Genomic DNA, 20,759 nt, shown 5'->3' on the forward strand with positions numbered 1-20,759 from the left:
TATCAGGTAACTATACAGATCTAGCCCAGCTCCTCCATCCGTCCCTCATAAATAACAGCCAGCCCAGAGAGCTGCAAACCAGCCAAGGCTTAATGCAGTTCAGTCAGCCATTAAACTCTCGTTCTAAGGAACTCACTCCCACCGAATTCGCTTTAGCTTTCTCGATTTACAGAGATATAATTTGCTCCGTTTATCCCGATCGAAGAACCGAGCTAGACGAGAACCTCTCAATCATTTTAGACATGGCTGTGCGCTTCGGAGGAACAGGCTTCTACAACTATCATGTTCTTTTCGCCACCCAAGTAGCAGGCCGGTTACAGCAATTCAATCAGGGGACCTACTGGGGCACTCTTGATGCAGAACTCTACTGTCGGATCTTTGCAGCACGCACTTCCATGTCGTGTGAACTATGCGGGGCACCATCACATCCAGCTTCAGCATGCACCATCACACCCTCCCAATCCCAACCTTCCTCACGCAAAACATCAGTATTCAATAGATTATCCGCAGCAGCTCCACCTCCTCCTTTAATTCCGAAACCTCTCTACACACAGCCCACAGCCAACGTTCCTCCCAAAAGCATTGACAAAAGAGGACGACCGATCCTCTACCAAGGAGGCAGGATGGTGTGCAACAACTTCAATCATCTCGGCTGCTCTCTTTCCAACTGCAGATTCCTACACACCTGCTCCTTCTGCGGAGGCGCCCACTCCAAACCCTCCTGCCCCCACAACCCAACTACTGTTCCCGACTGACTATTACAGTATCTTAACACACCAGTCAAGGTAGAAGAATTAGCCACCGCCTTACTAGACCACCCCGACAGAGAATTCGTAGACTTCCTCATTAATGGATTCAAAAACGGCTTCCTTCCAGGCATAGAAATAATCCCAGACACTTCTCATATCTCACATAACCTCCAATCCGCCCTCTCAGAACCAGACATCGTCGACACATTAATAGCCAAAGAAGTCCAAGAAGGTTTCATGATAGGCCCGTTAAAAGAACCTCCTTTCTCTCTTTTTCGCATCAGCCCCATTGGAATCGCCACCAGGAAATACTCCGGGAAAAAGAGATTAATTATAGACCTGTCCTCTCCACACGGCACATACGTTCCCAGCATCAATAGCATCATTCCAGCCCCAGACTTCTCCATGAAATACGCTTCCATCGAACAAGCCATCACTCTCATCCGCAAAGCAGGCCATGGGGCATGGCTCTCTAAAGCAGACATCACCAGTGCTTTCAAAGTCCTACCCATTCACCCAGAATTTTGGCGTTTCTTTGGAATATTCTGGAAAGGAGCTTATTATTTTTCAGTGCGCCTCACTTTCGGCTGCAGAAGCAGCCCGAAGATCTTCGACTCCCTCTCGGAGGCTTTATGTTGGATTCTCATCAATAACCACAAGCTTCCCTACGTCCTCCACCTCCTCGATGACTTCCTCATCATCACACCTACATCCGCACCTCCACATTCAGGACTTTCCACCCTCGTCAAAGTGTTTTCTGAAATAGCTGTACCCCTTTCAAAAGAAAAGACCTTAGGGCCCTGCACCTCCATCGAGTTTTTAGGCATCACCCTAGACTCTATCTCTTTTCAAGCATCTCTACCTCTGGAGAAAATACAACGCATTGCATTGCTCCTATCAAACTACATTCTAGCAGACAGATGCACAAAGCAACAACTGCTAGCGCTCCTCGGCCACCTCAACTACGCCATCAGAATAATTCCCCAAGGAAAGTCCTTTATTTCCAACCTACTAGCAAAAGCAGCAACAATACCCTCTCTACATGATAAAATCACCTTGGATGAAGCTTGCAAAATGGAAATGCGGCTTTGGCAGCAATTCCTGTCTTCATGGAACAGCATATCCTTCTTTTATAACGACTACATCACACATCCAGAAGACATCCAGATGTACACAGACGCAGCGCCTTCCATCAGATTCGGCGGCTACTACAGCGGTCGCTGGTTCGCTTCTGAGTGGCCACCAGAGTTCAGCAATCTAATCCAGCAGTCAGATTTTCCCTCATCCGCACTTTACGAAATGTATCCCGTCATCATAGCGGCCATCCTTTGGGGGCACGAATGGTCCCGACATTCCATACTCATCCACTCCGATAACTCGGCAGTAGTCGAAATCATAAATAAAGGCAGATCCCGTTCCCTGGCTATCATGCAATTAGTCCGCAGACTGACACTTATATCAGCGAAACATCAGTTCATCATCAGAGCAGCACACATTCCAGGATACTGCAATAGCATAGCTGACTCATTGTCCCGTTTTTCTTTTCAGAAGTTCAGAATCTTAGCTCCAGAATCAGACATGCATCCCACGCCAGTTCCACCGTTTTCAGCCACCATCTTCAACTAAATCCACAGCTGGAAAACCTTTCACAAGCTTCGAGAGAAGCTATTCTCAATGGCCTTGCCCAGAGTACCCTCTCCGCTTACTTGACCGGTTGGAATTGTTTCAAGGCGTACCATTTCTTCTACCAACTCTCATTCCTTCTAATGAATGTTGGGTCCATCTGCAATTTCGTTACTCACGCCCATTCCTACCAAAACATCAGGGCTTCCTCCATTCAGACTTATCTATCTGGAATTAACTTCATTTACAAACTCGCCACTGGCGACCAATGCCAAACCATTTCTCACCCTCACGTATCTATGCTGATTAAAGGTCTACGAAAACAAGAACCAATCCCCAACGTTAAATGCCTGGCTTTAACTTCTGACCTCCTCAGCCAATGCATCTACACACTACGTTCTGGCTACTCAAGCCCATCGACCAACCAAACATTAGAATGCATGTTCCTTCTTGCTTTTTTCGGCTTCCTGAGATGCTCTGAATTCGCCCCGTCGACTTCAACCTTCGATCCAGCCATCCATCCCAGCCTCTCAGACATCACCACTCATACGTCAGATTCTCTGATCTATAACCTAAAGAGAAGCAAAACCGACCAACTTGGAGAGTCATTTCCAATATACATATTTCGCCTCCACTCATTCCTCAGTCCTTATGAGCCGATTTTGGAATATGTTTCTTCTAGATATGCCAATCATTCATCTCCCAAAGAACCACTCTTTCTCACAGAAAACAGGAAAATGGCTACAAGATTTTGGTTTAACAAACACTTCCAAAATATTCTCAGGACCTCTGGCATATCCCCCGAACGTTACTCTCTACATTCATTCCGGATCGGAGCTGCCACTACAGCCGCCAGGATGGGCATCTCAGATGAGACGATCAGGGTCTTAGGTCGCTGGTCATCTGAAGCATACCGCTCGTACATCCGTAATAATCTTCACGATCTCCGTCAAGCCCAAGCCCGTATCGTTTCATCCAACCTTTTGGGGGTCTTCAAGTAACTCAGCTTACTGCCTACCGAGACGAAGCCCCCACTCTGAGTCTCCCGGGTCAGACTCCCTGATCAGCCAGATGGAGAATCGACGTAACTTCTCCTTTTCCCATTCCCTTTCGACCCTTATTCTCTAATAAATCTATTAGCAATTCTATGCAGTTGTGGCGTGGTCCTTGCTAGTGAAATGAAGTTAACAAGTTAATTAAGGTTCAGGAGCAGGACCACGCCTCAACTAATCAGCTCATTTCCCGTTTGTGTATATATACAACGAACCTACCTTCAACACACGTTTGTCTCAGTTTTTTCGACCCCACCCAGCCCTCCCTTTCATCCCACTTCACCCCCGACCCCCCCCCCCCCCCCCCTCCAACCTCTAACTTCGACCCCACCCACCCTTCCCCATCTAAATTCATCCTTCCATCCCACTTCCCCCTCGACCCCACTCTTCTCTCCTTCAATCTCTAACATCCCAAATTTACTTTCACAGGCTGTATCCAGGGGGGTCTTCAAGTAACTCAGCTTACTGCCTACCGAGACGAAGCCCCCCCTCTGAGTCTCCCGGGTCAGACTCCCTGATCAGCCAGATGGAGAATCGACGTAACTTCTCCTTTTCCCATTCCCTTTCGACCCTTATTCTCTAATAAATCTATTAGCAATTCTATGCAGTTGTGGCGTGGTCCTTGCTAGTGAAAGAGCACCTATGGTACGATTCCCGATTTTACATTTCCTTTGGTTTGTAGGTGTGTATTAGTACATGTTAACGATATGCAAAAGGTACAAACCCCAAAATAAACGATGACGCAAGTTATCGTTTTCAACGTACAGTTTTTTTCGTGGGCTACAACAAACACACGGATTGTAGGCAACAGTTTACTTCCTGAGCCTGTTGACGTGGACAAGAGGACATTGTAATAATTCCTCCCGCTTCAGACTCACAGCCTGTAAGTTAACTCCTGTTAGCATTGCATTGTGCGCAAATCTTTCAAACATGGTAAGGAGCTTCACATTTCCAACTGACATAAAAGGTATTCAGGCCAATCACAACGTACAGACTACATATTAGCTTTTCAAATCAATGAATTTTGTACAAAATCAGTGCGTTTCAGGAAGACAGTGATATTTGGAGCTACAAAAATGTACGCTATGTGGAAAATAACGTGTTTTTTTAACCATAAACCTTGCGCAACACATTGTATTATACCAAATACACAAAATAAAGTTGTTTTTAGCAATGAAATAGGTGCACTTAAAATGACAGTAGGCTATATTTCTTTATTACATAATGGCAATATTTGTTTGTATTTAATATTTTCTGATCCCAATTTATAATTCATTACAATTACTGAAATAACTAAAACACAGCTACAACTGTACAACACCATTTGCACTATGCTGTTACACTTTTTATTGACTTGACTTGGAATTAAAGTAACCTAGACATGTTTGTGCAACTCACCAAATTTTTAAAAAACCTATTGTCTACCAACACACACTGCTCGGTGTTAAAACGCAGCCTTTCCCTGCAAACTAAAGCATCTAAGCAGCTCTGTGTTCAGAAGATAATAGGAACCCAAAACATTCCAGACATCAAAGAGAGAGATGGGTTTTCAGTCTCCCTCGTGGTAAAAGTCCCGATGCATCTGTGGATCTCGCCTCCAGCTCTTCTCTGTTCAACGGTGGGATGCAGGCGGACCGTGAACAAAGCCCACAAATGTTTTTAAGTAATGCCACCATGTTAATTTTGTTCTGCACATGGGGACAAGACAGCAGGGCCAAATTAGTGCTACCGAGAACAACGAGATAAAAATAAGACAGAAACGTAAAGAATCGATATAAAGGTCTATTCTGGGTAAGTTCTTTATCTGGGCACAGACAGTAATAGGTACTGAGCATTTCTTATAAAACAGGAGATGCGTGGACACTGGCCAAATAGATGTGTGTGTTGACTCGGTCTGTGTTGAACCATAACGGTTGTTTTTCCTTCTTAATGTCTTTTTGTCGTCTCATGGGCACTTTAAACGCTCCCTGCAGGTTGTTGTCGTATATCTGGCCGTACAACAGCAACTAATTCAATCTTCTCAGGTTTGCCTCCTACAAGCGGTTTGTCGATTAAATTGAATTTCCTTCCCAGACATTGCTCACTGACAAACGTGTTAAATGACTATTGCAACACTTCCAGCAAATATGCTGTGGTCACAAGGCAGAGTAAAACTAAACTACGCAAACAACAATTATGATTAGCATCCATTAGTGGTTTCAAGCTTACTTGCAGTAATGCAAATGACTACCAACACAATCTCATAGCAATACGTACCTATTTTACGAGGTGGATGATTCAGATGAATTCATACAATCATTTTAGTACGATCTGCTTTTGTCCCTTGATGTTAGGGGTTAGAAGTGGAGCTTTATTCAATGGGGCTTCCAAATTCATATGAAAGTGCCACCATGTAAAATAGGTGAGATCAGGTTGTGATAGCTGGTTGTGATAGAAAGAGAATCCTTGTTATTGGTGCTTGGTCCTTTTAAATGCAAATGAGCTGCACTAAATGGAGGTGTCGTGGTTGGATAGGGCAGATTAAGGGGTGGTATTATCACCTTCTGACATCACAAGGGGAGACAAATTTTAATGACCTTACTGTTTAATGAAGTGACTGTTTTTTTTCACATTTTCTAGGTTGATACAAGCACTAGGGACCCAATTATACAGCCCAGTCACACGAAATTACGTACCTATATTAACGTAATTTTTTTATTCTTTTTGTGATACTGTCACGAATTTCCTTGTTTTTTCGTGATCGTATCACGAATTTCTGTTTATGTGTCACTGTCACAAATTAGTTATTCAACAGTTTTGTCCTATTTTCTTACCATTGTCGCTTCAGTTTAGGGTTAGATTTACATAAAATGACATCCTTACCCAAACCCAACTAACCCTAACACCAGGCGACAATGTTTTAAAATTTAGAAAATATAAAAAAGAAATCAGAAAAAATAGTATAAACCAATACTTTCAGTGACATCCTAATGCAAACACCAAATCTAACCCTAAACCGAAGCGAAAATTGTTTAAAAATAGGAAAAAGCAGTAAAGAGTAACCAATAAGTGACAATGACACATAAACAGAAATTCGTGATCCGATCTCGAAAAACCGCGGAAATTCGTGACAGTATCACAAAAAAGAATCAAAAAATTATGTGACTATAGACGGTTTCAGCAGTAACAACATAAACACGCGGCTTTCGTGGTAATCACGTAACTTCCGGTAAACTCTGAGAAGTATAAATAACAACAAAGTCTTTTTAAAGTAGTTTATTTATATAACAAGCAAAACGTAGATAAACAACACGTAGATTACATAGGAACACAAAACATTGTTATTTTCGACAAGGTATTTGTTTAAGAGTTCAATTACAGCAACTAGTCATACCATTAAACAAACAGAAACCGGAAGTAAAGTTCGGACCAGACGCTTATCGCGTCATCGCACGTGCGCCCTATGAAACGGTCTATAGGTACATAATTTTGTGAGACTGGGTAGCAATTATAGCACTTAAACTTAAGGGAACAGTATGTAAGAAATTTATATCAATTAATCTTAAAATGGCTCTTACATGTCACTTGACATTAAGAAATTATTTTCATTTCAAATACTTATATCACTGACAACAGTGGTCTGGCCAGAATATTGTCATTTAAAAAGTGGAGTTGCAGCCCTCAACTGATGTTTATGTTATCATTTTGTGTATTGGCCACCAGTTGTGTGATTGCAGTACCAGGTTTAGCCACAAGTTTTGTGATTGCAATACCACTTTTGGCCACAATCCTACATACTGTTCCTTTAAGCACTTATAAAAGTCAGATTGTCATCATATGTCCCCTTTAAGGAATAAAATGATCAACTACATGGGGACTTTAAAGTCACATGGGAAGCAAATAAGTTTGTTGTTGTCACAGTTTGTTAGATTCAAGTCCTGCATTCCTGGCTGAACATACAGTACTCTAGAATAAACGCAACAGGTCACCTGAGGTCTAAAATAAAGTCAACAGAAGCACACACATTTATCTTTTGTTCCTCTATTAGCACTTTTTGGTATTGATTGACCACAATGCAGCTCTCTGTAAACCACACTCCCACATACACATACCACTGAGTTCAATACAGTCGCTCAGAGACAGCTGGGTAACTCGCCGGTTTGTCCTGATACGCTCTCATCGCTCATCGCTCGCTATCACTTACTGATCTACATTTGTTCGAAGACACTGCACCACGATGACCTTTACCATTTTAATTGCGGTTACCCCAGCCCGTTTTCTCTTTTAAAAGCCACGTCATCTTAAATGAGAGAACACAAAATCTAAACGGCTTCCGAGGCGGTTTAAATTACTTGCCCCTGTGTCGTCTTTTGATCTCAGCATGTCATAATTCACAGCTAGCCATTGATAAATGTCATGAAAGTGACATTTGTGTATCTCCCCATAAGTTTAGCTCATTATAGCTCTGGCTTTATTAAATTATGGCTTCATGACCCGTGTGTTTCAATTTTCCAGTCTAGATTTATCTTAATTCTTTTTCTCTCATATGAGACCCAGTCTCCGAAAACCCAGCTAAATTGATTTTTTTTGTGATTTACTGTTTTCTAAATCATCCTACTTAAAGGTGCCAAAGAATGCATTGAAATTAATATGTTAAAGAGCACCAATTGTCCAATTTACGTTTTTAAATTTCCTTTGGTGTGTAAGTGTGTATTAGTTCATGTTAACGATATGCAAAAGGTACACACCCCAAAATAAACAATGACGCTAGTTATTGTCTCCAACGTAAATCTCTTTTCTTGGACTACAACAAGCACATGGATTGTAGGCAACATTTTACTTCCTGCGATTGGTGATGTAGACAAGACCGACATTATCATAAATCCTCCCGCTTCAGACTTTACAGCCTGTAAGTTAACTCCTGTTAGCATTGCACTGTGACCGAATCTTTTAAACATGGTAAGGAGCGTCACATTTCCGGCTGACGTCAGAGGTATTCAGGCCAATCATAACGTACAGTTTAGCTGGCCAATCAGGAACACAAATCTGTGTGTTTCAGAAAGAGAAACCGGACGTTGTTTTTAGCAATGAAATAGGTGCTCTTTAAATTGTTCTCTGATATTTACATAGAAGGTTTGTGGCTTTATTATGTGCAACAATTATCAAGATATGGTTTTACATGTCTATTTACCATGCAAGGATTTGTCCTTAGAATGAAATGGTCTATCATTACCTTATTTGGAAGGGTCATGAATAATAATGTTGAGCTCTGCTCTGATTGGCTGTTTCACAGAGCAGCTCTTTCAGTAGCTCTGTGTGTGTGTAAACAGACCTCATGTTTGAGCCTGTATCAGACGAAGATACTGAATTTGAGGAATAATCAAATGTTTGGAAATTGTTAATGGACAATTCTGAGTAATAAGTTTGTGTTTTTTCAGTAAAGACCAGCAAAATGTTACTGTAAACTCAATAGTAGAACTTAACCCATAAATGCTAGCATATAGCGCTAACTCAAGAGTCGCAACTTTGTTTTTAGCATTGTAACAACATTGTACTTAATTTAATGTGTAATTTAATGTTGGGGCATACATCTCGACTGTAGGTCACAGTTTGTGTTATGTTGAGATTGGTCTGTTTTCCAGCTGTCTTTTGCATGCATGAGGTTTAAATTTGAAGGAATGACTTATGATATGTCATTACCATGTACAGAACTCTTATTATTCATCTATGCCTACATAAATACAGTTTTACATTCTACGGCATCTTTAATGTAAAATCATTTTGTGAAATTTTGTAAGTAAGATCGTGTCAAAGATTAACACAGTCTCACACCATGTCGTCAATATTTGACGATACTTGACCATTCGTCAATATGTGACGCGGAGGGTATACCTTTCGCGTCATTTTTTGACGAACTGGGGACTTCAATACTATTACGTCCGTTGCATTCTCTTCTCCTATTTTCTTACCATTTTCGCGTCGGTTTAGGGTTAGATTACGCAAAATTAAACAGTGTACGCGAAATTAAACAGTGTGCGCGAAATTAAACAGTTGTCACCTGGCGTTGGGGTTAGAAACAGTTGTCACCTGGCGTTGGGGTTAGAGTTAGGTTTGGGTAGGGATGTCATTATGTAAATCTAACCCTAAACCGACGCGAAAATGGTAAGAAAATAGGAGAAGAGAATGCAACGGACGTAATAGTATTGAAGTCCCCAGTTCGTCAAAAAATGACGCGAAAGGTATACCCTCCGCGTCACATATTGACGAATGGTCAAGTGTCGTCAAATATTGACGACATGGGGTGAGACTGGGTTGTAAAGATTGAAATCAATGATTTAAATCTAAATTTGATGCTCCTAATCCCATAATTCTAAGACTTTATATAACCATAATTCTAAGACTTTATATAAGAGTCCCATACTGTATATTGTTGAGGCCAATAGATATGAACTAAAACCCACAAAACTTTTATCTTTTTTCAGAAGATCAGATTTTCAATAACTTTTTTGTTATCTGATCACTTTTACTCACCTACACATATTACTATGGTAACAGGGAGATCCACCTCTTTATCTGACTTGTTATCATTATTACCCGTGGTCATAAAAATCTGAAATATTTGATGCTGTACAGCAGTACAATGTGTTAGGATTATGCAATCTTCAAGATATAGTACAGTCACATAGTTCTGAGATGAAATCGATTGCTAGCTTTGTGGTATTTTGGCAGTGATATTGATCTGGTAGAAGAAAATCAGAGTAGACACATTCCAACATGGACAGGTTCGTGACAAAATCATAAACAAAACTAAGGCAAGCAAATGAAAAGTTCCTACTGGGTCTACAACCTTATTAGGTCTTGTTATATTACTTAATGTGTGATCTTGACAAAATTTTGCAAGGACATCAAAGTTAACTTTCTAAACTTCTAAGTAGATTAAGTTCGCTTCTTATATATCAAGTGCAGGCAACCCAGCTTAAGGATCACAGTGCAGACTTTAGTAGTAGGTGGATGTATTTGAAGGATGAAATGAATCAGCTTTGACAGCAGAATTATCATCACATCATCAGATGATGACTGGAATCTGAAGCATCACACCAGAATTTATTAAGAATTTTTTTTACGTGTGCCATACCTGAACCATTGAATAATCTGAGATTAAAGCCATAGACACTAGACGTTATATGAAATAAAGTGAACACTACAATAAGGTTGTAATTGTTACAAATATAAAGTCTTGAGAATTTAAGGTAATTTACGCTGTAGGTGGGAGTGGGCCTTTATGATGCATCAATTAAATTTAAGGTCATTGGTCTATTTTTTTATTCAATAAACGTTTGACATCCTAGCCAACATTCAGGCAGAGTGAGTTAAAGCTAATGAAATTGGACCTTTGAAGATCATTTCCTTTCCTCCTACGGTTTCCAAATCTCCCTGACCCAAGGCCCAGAGTCTAAACTTAGTAATGAATCAGATCATAGCTTCCCAGGGCGTGAAGTCTGATCTTGTAGACAGGTTGGGTTCACAGTGACTTTATCTTATCAGCTTAGATGTCATATGATTAAGAGAAGGGTCATTTTTAAACTCAGGAAGATCAGGTAAAGGGTCTCTACAGATATCAACCCAGTATCACCAAATTACATACCTATAGTCACGTGAATTTGTGAGTCTTTTCCGTGATACTGTCACGAATTTCCCAGTTTTTTCGTGATCGTATCACAAATTTCTGTTTATGTGTCATTGTCACGTATTGGTTACTCAACTGCTTTTTCCTATTTTCAAACCATTTTCACTTCGGTTTAGGGTTAGATTTGGTGTTTGCGTTAGGATGTCACTTTAAGTATTGGTTTATACTATTTTTTCTGATTTTTTTTTTTTTAATATTTTCTACATTTTAAAACATTGCCGTCTGGCACTAGGGTTAGAGTTGGGTTTGGGTAAGGATGTGATTTTATGTAAATCTAACCCTAAACCGAAGCGTCAATGGTAAGAAAATAGGACAAAATAGTTGAGTAACCATACGTGACAATGACACGTAAACAGAAATTTGTGATACAATCACAAAAAAACGGGGAAATTCGTGACAGTATCATGAAAAATAATAAAAAAATTACGTGACTATAGGTACGTAATTTCGTGTGACTGGGCTGGATATATTGTCATTATATAGAGCAATGAATTTTAAAATATTTTAAGAATGTAAATTGCGCTCTTAAGTAAGCTAATAATAATGATTTATAGTATAAGTAGCAGGTACTATTTCGTGGGTAAGTTTGCACAAACAGTAAAGAATGTATCAAACGAAGATGGCAAAAGAGACACGGATTGTATTAACTTCGACAACTTAATTTCTGAGATATCTAAGCAAATGACTGCATCCCAATTTGCATACTATCCGTCCTAAATAGTATTTGAAATTAGAATGTCCCAAATTGTAGTCCATGAACTCACAGCTGATATTACCCATAAGTCACTGCAAGAGGGCAAGTTTAGTTGGTTTGCTACACAGAATTAACAAATTAGATAAACAATGCATCACTGAATCAATAAATTAAACTAGCCTACAGTAAACATCTCATGACAAATAATAAATAAAGAAATGTTTAAATGCAAAGATGAGTTGTAGTCATCACTTTGGTTTTGCGTTAGTATAGGTGTGTTCACGCCATGTCGTAATTACCATAATTACAAGATTGCAGAGTGTAAAAAGCGTTCACACCCTCATAGTTCGTAATTACAGCTTGTGGACTGGGAGTTTTCTGAGTGCTTATTATTGTTACCTGACACAGCAACTGTGTTCTGCAATATTTAGCAGAAGCAATAAAATGTAATTTACACAATATTATTTTATTGTTACTGTTACTGGACCTGAACAGCTTTGAGTTGAAGGTCAACACAAAATAACGGTAATTACGATATGCGTAAACACCGTGTGTGCACTCTTTTGCTCTGCTCTCTAAAGAATCTACTTTCCCAACAAAAAACAGTACGTACTATTTGGGCCGCAGATCTAGTCAGGCATGTGTCTCCATCTCACCAGATATAACACTGCTCTGTTATTGGCCAGTTATAGCATCAGCGGTAACCACTTTCTGAGAAAATGACTCAGAAGTTAACCTCAAAAGATTTCATGTTTGTGTGTTAAAATATATTTTAGAAACGGCGAAGTCACATCTTATTCACAAAAATGTAGGATATTTTTGAAACTGGGTCATTCATTTTTTCATTGACTAATAACAAATGAACATGACAAATCAGAAATGAATGAGGAACAAAGCGCTGATTATTCAAATGTCACTTTTAAACAAAGACAAAAACATTTGCCAGAGGCACAAATTCTGCTGGGTTATTTTTATCCCAATGCTGGGTAAATATTGGACAGAACACATGTTGGGTTAATCAATAAACCTATGCTGGGTTGTTGCAATGCAGTGCTGGGTTGTTTCAACTCAACCCAGCATAGGTTTATTTCAACTCATTATACCAGCATTGGGTTAAAAATAACCCGGAGTGTAGTTATGGGAATGATGACTTTGTATTTCACGTGTGATCTTTAACAAAGAAACGTAGATGGTTTAAGTTCTGAACATTTTCATGAAGTCAGTATTCAAACGTGATGAATGAAAGCTGGCTTGGCCAGTGTGCAATGGAAAATGAACCTCCTGCTGTTGCGGGATGAATATCCACCTGTAATCTTTATTAACTGTGACTGCACGACATCTGTAACAACCTTAGGTTATAATCCAGACATTTACCTGCAAGACCTTGAGCTCTACATCAAACCAAATCTGAATCTTGTGGCACCACAGACAAAGTGAGATGTAAAAATATTTTTTTTGTGAAGAACTTTAAGTACCACCTTAATTTTAGGAGTATACTGGTTTAGTACAGCATCATTTACGGTAGGAAATTGACACAATATCTTCATGGAACATGATCTTTATATAATATCCTAATGATTTTGGGCATAAAAAATAGTTAATAGGTTCTAAAAAAAATCTAACACATTGTTTTCTACAGTATATGCAAACCAGCGCCGACAGGTGGTGCCTGTCCGCGGCGCCCAGCTACGACTCAGGTAGTTGCTCAGATCCCTGTCGCGCCACAGAGCGCCACTCACATAATTTAACAATAAATAAAATCATATTTGTCCCAAATCATTAACGATCAACATTGGCTGCTAACGTATATTTTGCAAGTATATTTTGCGATCTTGTGCACTACCGGTTTACGATATCTCTGAGTTGTCCTAGACGCGACTCGACGCGGCGCTGCACGTCCGGTGCGACCCCCTTAAGTGTTAATACGATGTCAAATAATTGTAAATACCTTAACAAAATGCAACAGACACGTCAAAATATTATACTTAACTTTATATATGTGCACAATACATAAATAAAGTGACAACTAACAAAACTTGTTTTTCCTCACATTGAAGTTTTGGACATTTTCTGACAAAGAAGAAAAAACTAGCTAACCATTTAATTAATTTAATTTAATGTAATTAACTTCGCAGCGATATGGACCCAACGCTGCTTGGCTTAACCCATTATTGTACAGTTTTCATTTAATTTTAGATGAATCGGTCTACAAATGAAATAAAATATATTTTTTTCAATTTTAATTATTAATATTATTATTATTATTATTATTATTGAATGATTGATTTTATTTGTTAAACACATGGAGGAAACTAAAAAAAAAAACTTAAAAGAACTAAAGAATATTCATGATGTTGTTATAAAACTATTTGTATTAACACTTAATGACATTTTAATGACAAATTATATTTGCACCACTGCAGTTGAGGTCAAAAAAAATATGCATGACGCTTTTATAAAACTATATGACAGAGTATTAAAAGATTATTCCATTTTCTTAAAAGAAAAATCCAGATAATTTACTCACCACCATGTCATCCAAAATGTTGATGTCTTTCTTTGTTCAATCAAGAAGAGATTATGTTTTTTGAGGAAAACACTGCAGGATTTTTCTCATTTTAATGGACTTAAATAGAGCCCAACACTTAACACTTAACAGTTTTTTTCAACGGAGTTTCAAAGGACTATAAACGATGCCAAACGAGGCATAAGGGTCTTATCTAGCGAAACGATTGGTATTTTTTGACAAGAAAAATAAAAAATATGTACTTTTAAACCACAACTTTTTGTCTAGGTCCGGTCCAGCACGACCTAACGTAAATGCGTAGTGACGTAGGGAGGTCAGGTGTTACATATATAAAACGCAAATTTGCGGACCATTTTAAACAATAAACTGACACAAAGACATTAATTAGTATCAGTTGACATACAACAACGTAGCAACGGTCCTCTTTCAAGACGCTTGTAAACACTGGGGCGGAGTTTCGCGTTCGTCTTCTGTGACCTCTTGACGTCATGACGTATTGCGTGGGGTCACGCTGGCGCATCACGACCGGATCTAGACGAGAAGCTGTGCTCCAAAAGTGCACATCTGTCACTTTTATTGTCAAAAATGACAATCGTTTTGCTAGATAAGACCCTTATGCATCGTTTGGGATTGTTTATAGTCCTTTGAAACTCCGTTGAAAAAAACCGCCAAGTGTTGAGTTAAGTATTAAATGTTGGGCTCCACCAAAGTCCACCAAAACTAGAAAAATCCTGCAATGTTTTCCCCAAAAAACACAATTTCCTCTCGACCGAACAAAGAAAGACACCAACATCCTGGATGACATGGTGGTGAGTAAATTATCTGAATTTTTCTTTTAAGAAAATGGACTAATCCTTTAACACTTAATGATATTTTAATGACAAATTTAATTTGTATCACTGGTAAAAATGTCTTGATAATGTCAAGTGGTCATTACAAGTTATGATGTATTGGTTTAAGTCAAGTTGTAATAACAAAGACATATCAAACAATGTCATCTTTGCAGTAAAAATGACATAATTGAACGAATGACACTTAATGACAGTTGTCATAAACTTGAATAAAATCTCCTTCATGTTCATGACATCGTGTCATGTCATGATTATGAATGTGTCATGTGAGTCTTGTGAACACCCCTTCAAGTAAAGTGTTACCAAAAAGGGTATAATTTTGACCCATACAGTCTACTTCTGTCTATTGCTACAAATATTTGTGGTCCAGGGTCACATTTATCACATTTCTGTATGGGTTTTAGCACTTTAGAAAAACAATTAGTTCAAAAAGCGAAATTTCTTTCATTTAACAAAACTCTTTCATTCATATTGAAAATCTAAATGATGAATGAATTGCAATAAAAGGATTCATCACTGTTCTCATTCTCTCTATTCAGATACAATTGACACAAGGGGCGAGTGCTCTCCGGCAAAGGAAAGCAAGAACAAAGCATTTTGCTTCACAGATCACAACGTGGTTCCACTTCCTACAAAACCTAATAGCATTAAATTAAAAGTTGCCAATAAAAACGACAATTTCCCAGACACTGCAGGATCTTATATGCTGTGCAGTGAGTACAGCAACTAAAATACATCTGCCTGGCAACAAAGCAGACAAAAAAAACCTTTAGCCAATAGAAAGCGACTACTGGTGTAATGAGAAAGCAAGCAGTTTTTCTTGCACTAGCCTTGCATCATTCTCTGCAGAAGAGCTCTCAGTCTGTGAAAACTGTTGAACTGACTCCTCCAATATAAATGACTTATGGATTTCGACATATCAGCCCTGACAGCACACAGGTGTGTAGTTTCCACGTGTTGTCAGGAACACTACTGCCAGGGAATTTCTCAAGGTCGACGGTCAACGGCAGTGAGACTCAAATAAAAAGAACAGATAGCCTTTCTAAAACAAACCATTAAACCTTTAAAGTAACACTGCACTTTTTTAAAAATATGCTAAATTTTCAGCTCCCCTGAAGTTAAACATTTGATTTTTCCTTTTTTGGAATCCATTCAGCTGAACTTGGTGTACTAAGACTGACAGAAAATTAAAAGTTGCAATTTTTTAGGCTGATATGGCTAGGAACTATACTCTCATTCAGGCGTAATAATCAAGGAATTTGCTGCTGTAACATGGCTGCAGGAGGCGCAATGATATTACGCAGCAGCCGAAAGTAGTCACCTTAGTAAATTTCAATGGCAGGGGACTATTTTCGGGCACTGCGTAATATCACTATGCCTGCTGCAGCCATGTTACGGCAGCAAAGTCCTTAATTATTACGCCGGAAGGAGAATATAGTGTCTAGCCATATCTGCCTAGAAAATTGCAACTTTTAATTTTCCTTAGTCTTAGTGCACGATGTAACTACAAAAGAGTCCAGTTTTAAATAGGAAAAATATTGAAACTTTTTAGTTATGTTTTTAGGTATGATGCTAATGGACTAATCAGATTCAATAGATTATGCTAAGCTATGTTAAAAGTGGTAGCGCCAGACCCGGAGATCAGCTGAATGGATTCCAAATGGTAAAAATCTAATATTTATCTCTTGGGGAGCTGGAAAATGAAAACATTTTCAAAAAAGTGGATTGTCCCTTTAACAAAAATTTGTGTTCAGTGATTGACAAAATATGGATGTTAAGTATTCATCATAACACATTTAGCAGCATTCAAGCAGAAATTGTTTTGATGTACAAAAAATCACCCAAAATAAAAGTCCTGTTATCATTTATTTTTTATTTTTTTCGTATTATGTATTCGAAAGTAGTTTTAAAATACTAATAAACTGATGTCAGAGCCAATATGGTGCAACATATGGTGCAACTGTGCTTCTGGCAACTCGAGCTTCACTTTCCGGATCAAGGTCCTGTGTCGAACCTATTCCCCTCTCTCTAACCTGTACTTTCTTGTCTAAACTATACTGTCCTATCAAAACAAAGGCATGAAAGGCCATAAATATAACAATAAAACTTTACAATAAGGCTGTATTCATTAATGCATTTTTATTCTTGAATCATTTTTTCTGATTGGTTTAGAAATATTCCATTGGTGTTGATTATTTTTCGGTAAAACGCACACCTAAACTGTCAAGTGGAATAATTGATTGCAGTCCTTTGAATTATTTGAAAATAATTCATAATATATTTTACAATAATTCCATGTCTGTTTCGTCATGTGAACCATGTTTATACTGCGTCTTGTCAAACATTACATGCCTGCTGTACACTCGTCGAAAGGGTTTATGACAAAAGAGACGCTCACGTTCACAAAATACTTGCAAGACGCTAACTTAACACTAAAATTAACGCTAAATACATGTTGTGAAGAGCTTCACATCGTGCACCCTCAAAAAAATAAGTCACCGGGCGCCACTGCTTCTACAGCTTTTATAACAAGTTAACATTTCATGTTAATTTCAGCATTTGCTAATACATTTTTTAAATCAAAAGATGCAACTGTGAACATTAATGCACAATGAACTAACATGATTGCATTCCCATTAACTAACATTAACAAAAATGTATAAATGCTGGGAAACTATATTGCTCATTGTTAGTTAATGTTAGCCAATGCGTTAACACAGGCCCATTGGAATGCTTGATTCTGATTGGCCATTCGCGACATTTGCAGATGTGTTATTCCCAGATAACAACCACTCAAAATAATAACACACTGTAACCCGGATGCTGCTAATAATTTTGACGGGTACACTTGAATATTAAACAAAAATTTTATATAAATATGTTTTTGATAACATATGTGACATTATATTTACAAATGATTAAACCAAATAGGGTGTTCGTGCGTTTGAATGCCTTATCACAAAGCTGAATGTAAACGGGATTTCCCCACGGAAGGTCTGCATTCGTTAAAAATTGGCAAATAATTTTAAATCAATATTTAATGTTTGTTACTAAATAGCCATGTAATAAGTGAGAAAATTTACAGGCACCCGGTTGTTATCATGAAATAAGCCACTTCATGCCACATCTTTAGTCTTTATATACTCCAAACAGCATGCAGGTGAAAAACTCCCAGGAGATGAGATGAGTATTCTCATATTTTATGTGAACTATTCCTGTAGCACACTCAGCTGGGTGTTTTTTTTTACCGTACACGACTGTAATGTGTGTAGCACAGCTGTTGTGTCACAGTAGCCGCTATATAAATATCTCAGAATTAATGTGTTATAAACAACTGTCCTGTACTTATTCTACAAAGTGTCGTACGTGCATTGGTAAGTGTGAAATGTAAAAGTGCAGCGTGTCCTTGCTGAGTGATTACAATGGAGTAATACAGCTCTAAAAAGAGCACAGTAGTATTATAAGAAGAGATAAATAAAGCATAACTCTGCTTACAGTTACTGGGTGAGACTGTTGAGTTATTTATAGAGACCTGAGAGGAAGCCCTAACTAACCGTAACAGGAAGAAAACTTTAGGTCAGCGCCACCATCAGCCGCTAAAGCGGTGTTTAAAACAAACAAAACAATCGCCCATGGTAAAAATAACTTTAATATGTGTGGAAAAAATGGATGCCTAATGGATTTGTCAAAGGAGGCCATTTAAAATGTTTGATGCTTTTACAGACGGGAAGATAAAACCGTTCTTACGGAAAGCACTCTTACACAAAAACCTGAATTTAATGTTTTTACAGGACTAGTACCATTCTTTCCATATGTATCTCGAATCCATTACGTGGTGTTAAGATTGAAATAAAGCTGATGCTAAAAAAAACAAAACAGATACAGTACAGGAGGGTTCCCCAAATCTTACCCTGGAGGGCCAGAGCACTGCAGAGTTTAGCTCCAAACACACCTGAGCAAGCTAATCAAGGTCTTCATGATCACTAGAAAATCACAGGTGGGTAAGTTTGATTAGTGTTGAACTTAAACTCTGTAGTGCTCCGGCCCTCCAGGGTAAGATTTGGGGAACACTGCAGTACAGTATGTGTTTTCACTTGAATTCCTCATATCCGGCAATTGCTTATTTTTTTTTTTTCGTGTTGTAGGCAGCTAAAATGCTTTTTTAGAATATATTAAGTATGAAATCACAAAAAAGCAATCTTCTGATTCATCCGGTGATTCAGTTGAAGGATACTTGTACACATTGCAGGGTGCGAATCAGACACTGAAGCACAATCAATAGCAAAACTTAAAATAGACTTAAATGGCCACTGACATTTTATTTTATAGTGCAACATACAGTAATTGTGGATTATGTGACAGATTATTTTTATGTAAAAAATTATGTATTTTTTTTACTTTTTTGATGTCTGAACCCCTTGACCTGCATCATTTTTGCAATTGTGCAATTTATGCAATTGCTTAAAATTTCAAGTAAAACTTACTTTAAAAAATGGAGGCAAAAATTATGCACTATGGGGTGGTTTCCCGAACAGGGATTAGACTAGTCCTAGACTAAAATAAATGTCTAAACTGAAAACAACTTGCACTGACATATCTTAAAATGTATCAGTGCCCTTTGTAGTGCCTCAAAATGTAAACAAGTGATGTTTTTAGTAAGGCATGTTTGTTAAAACTAGTTATTTTTCCTAATTAAAATGAGGCCTAGTCCTGGCTTAAACTAATTCCTGTCCGGGAGACCACACCTATATTTTTAAATAAATCCAGCGTATAGATTTTAAGTATATTTCAATAATTTCATAGCACATTTGCATGTTTAACTTCAAAAACATTTATTTTTAATCCGTTTTAAAGTTTTATTTATTTAGTCATTGATATTATTACCTGTTATTGACATCTACCTAGTAATTTTCTTTTATTGGTACATTAAACGTATCCGTCAATTTTGCATTTCTTAGTTTTTAATATAGTAATATTTTTTTTTTTTAGATTTTTTTTTTATTATTTTTTATTTTAATTAATATTTCATTTTTGTAATTGGTATTTTTGGTATTGTAATGCGTTGGACTTATTATTTAATTTAAGTAAAGAATAATTGACGACGGGCCATTGAATTATAAGAAAATAATGCACAACCAGGTGGTTATGCGCACGACGCAAAGCGGAGTGCCATTACACCGCGTATGTGCATTATTTTCAAATAATTCAAAGTACCAGAGTCAATTATTCCGCCTATACCACGTAGGGATGGGGCGGTATGGAAATTTCATATCATGATTATAGTGCCCAAAGTTATCCCGGTTATCAATATTATCATGGTTTTGTTCAAATGAAATGGAAATGTTCAAAAAGAACTGATACACACACTGAAAACATTTGAAGTTTTATTTTTGAAAATCACAATTTAATATTTCATGTCCCTGTAATTATTTCTGTGTTAAAAAAATAAATAAATCTGTCTAATAAGTTTACCGTGAATCAATACAATACAATACATTATCCCTTAAATGCCTTCTATGTAAAACTGATTCTGGCTGCAGAGGATTTACCGTGAGTTTTCAAAATCACGGTAATCAAACACGGTTGTAATGATAATT

General features: G+C 37.9%; 1 protein-coding gene across 1 annotated transcript; it reads left to right on the forward strand.

The window, feature by feature from the left end:
• The first annotated feature begins 849 nt into the window (after window positions 1-849).
• LOC129425761 (uncharacterized) lies at window positions 850-3,160 on the forward strand. Its single transcript, XM_073876185.1, has one exon. The coding sequence runs from the start codon at window positions 987-989 to the stop codon at window positions 2,373-2,375; it is 1,389 nt and encodes a 462-aa protein (XP_073732286.1). The 5' UTR covers window positions 850-986; the 3' UTR covers window positions 2,376-3,160.
• Window positions 3,161-20,759: the final 17,599 nt, after the last annotated feature.

The sequence above is a fragment of the Misgurnus anguillicaudatus genome, chromosome 14 (genome assembly GCF_027580225.2).
Source record: "Misgurnus anguillicaudatus chromosome 14, ASM2758022v2, whole genome shotgun sequence".
Taxonomy (NCBI): Eukaryota; Metazoa; Chordata; class Actinopteri; order Cypriniformes; family Cobitidae; genus Misgurnus; species Misgurnus anguillicaudatus.

What these genes read in the sequence shown, in the direction of transcription:
- LOC129425761 (XM_073876185.1), top strand. Translation starts at nt 987, where the DNA reads ATGATAGGCCCGTTAAAAGAACCTCCTTTCTCTCTTTTTCGCATCAGC.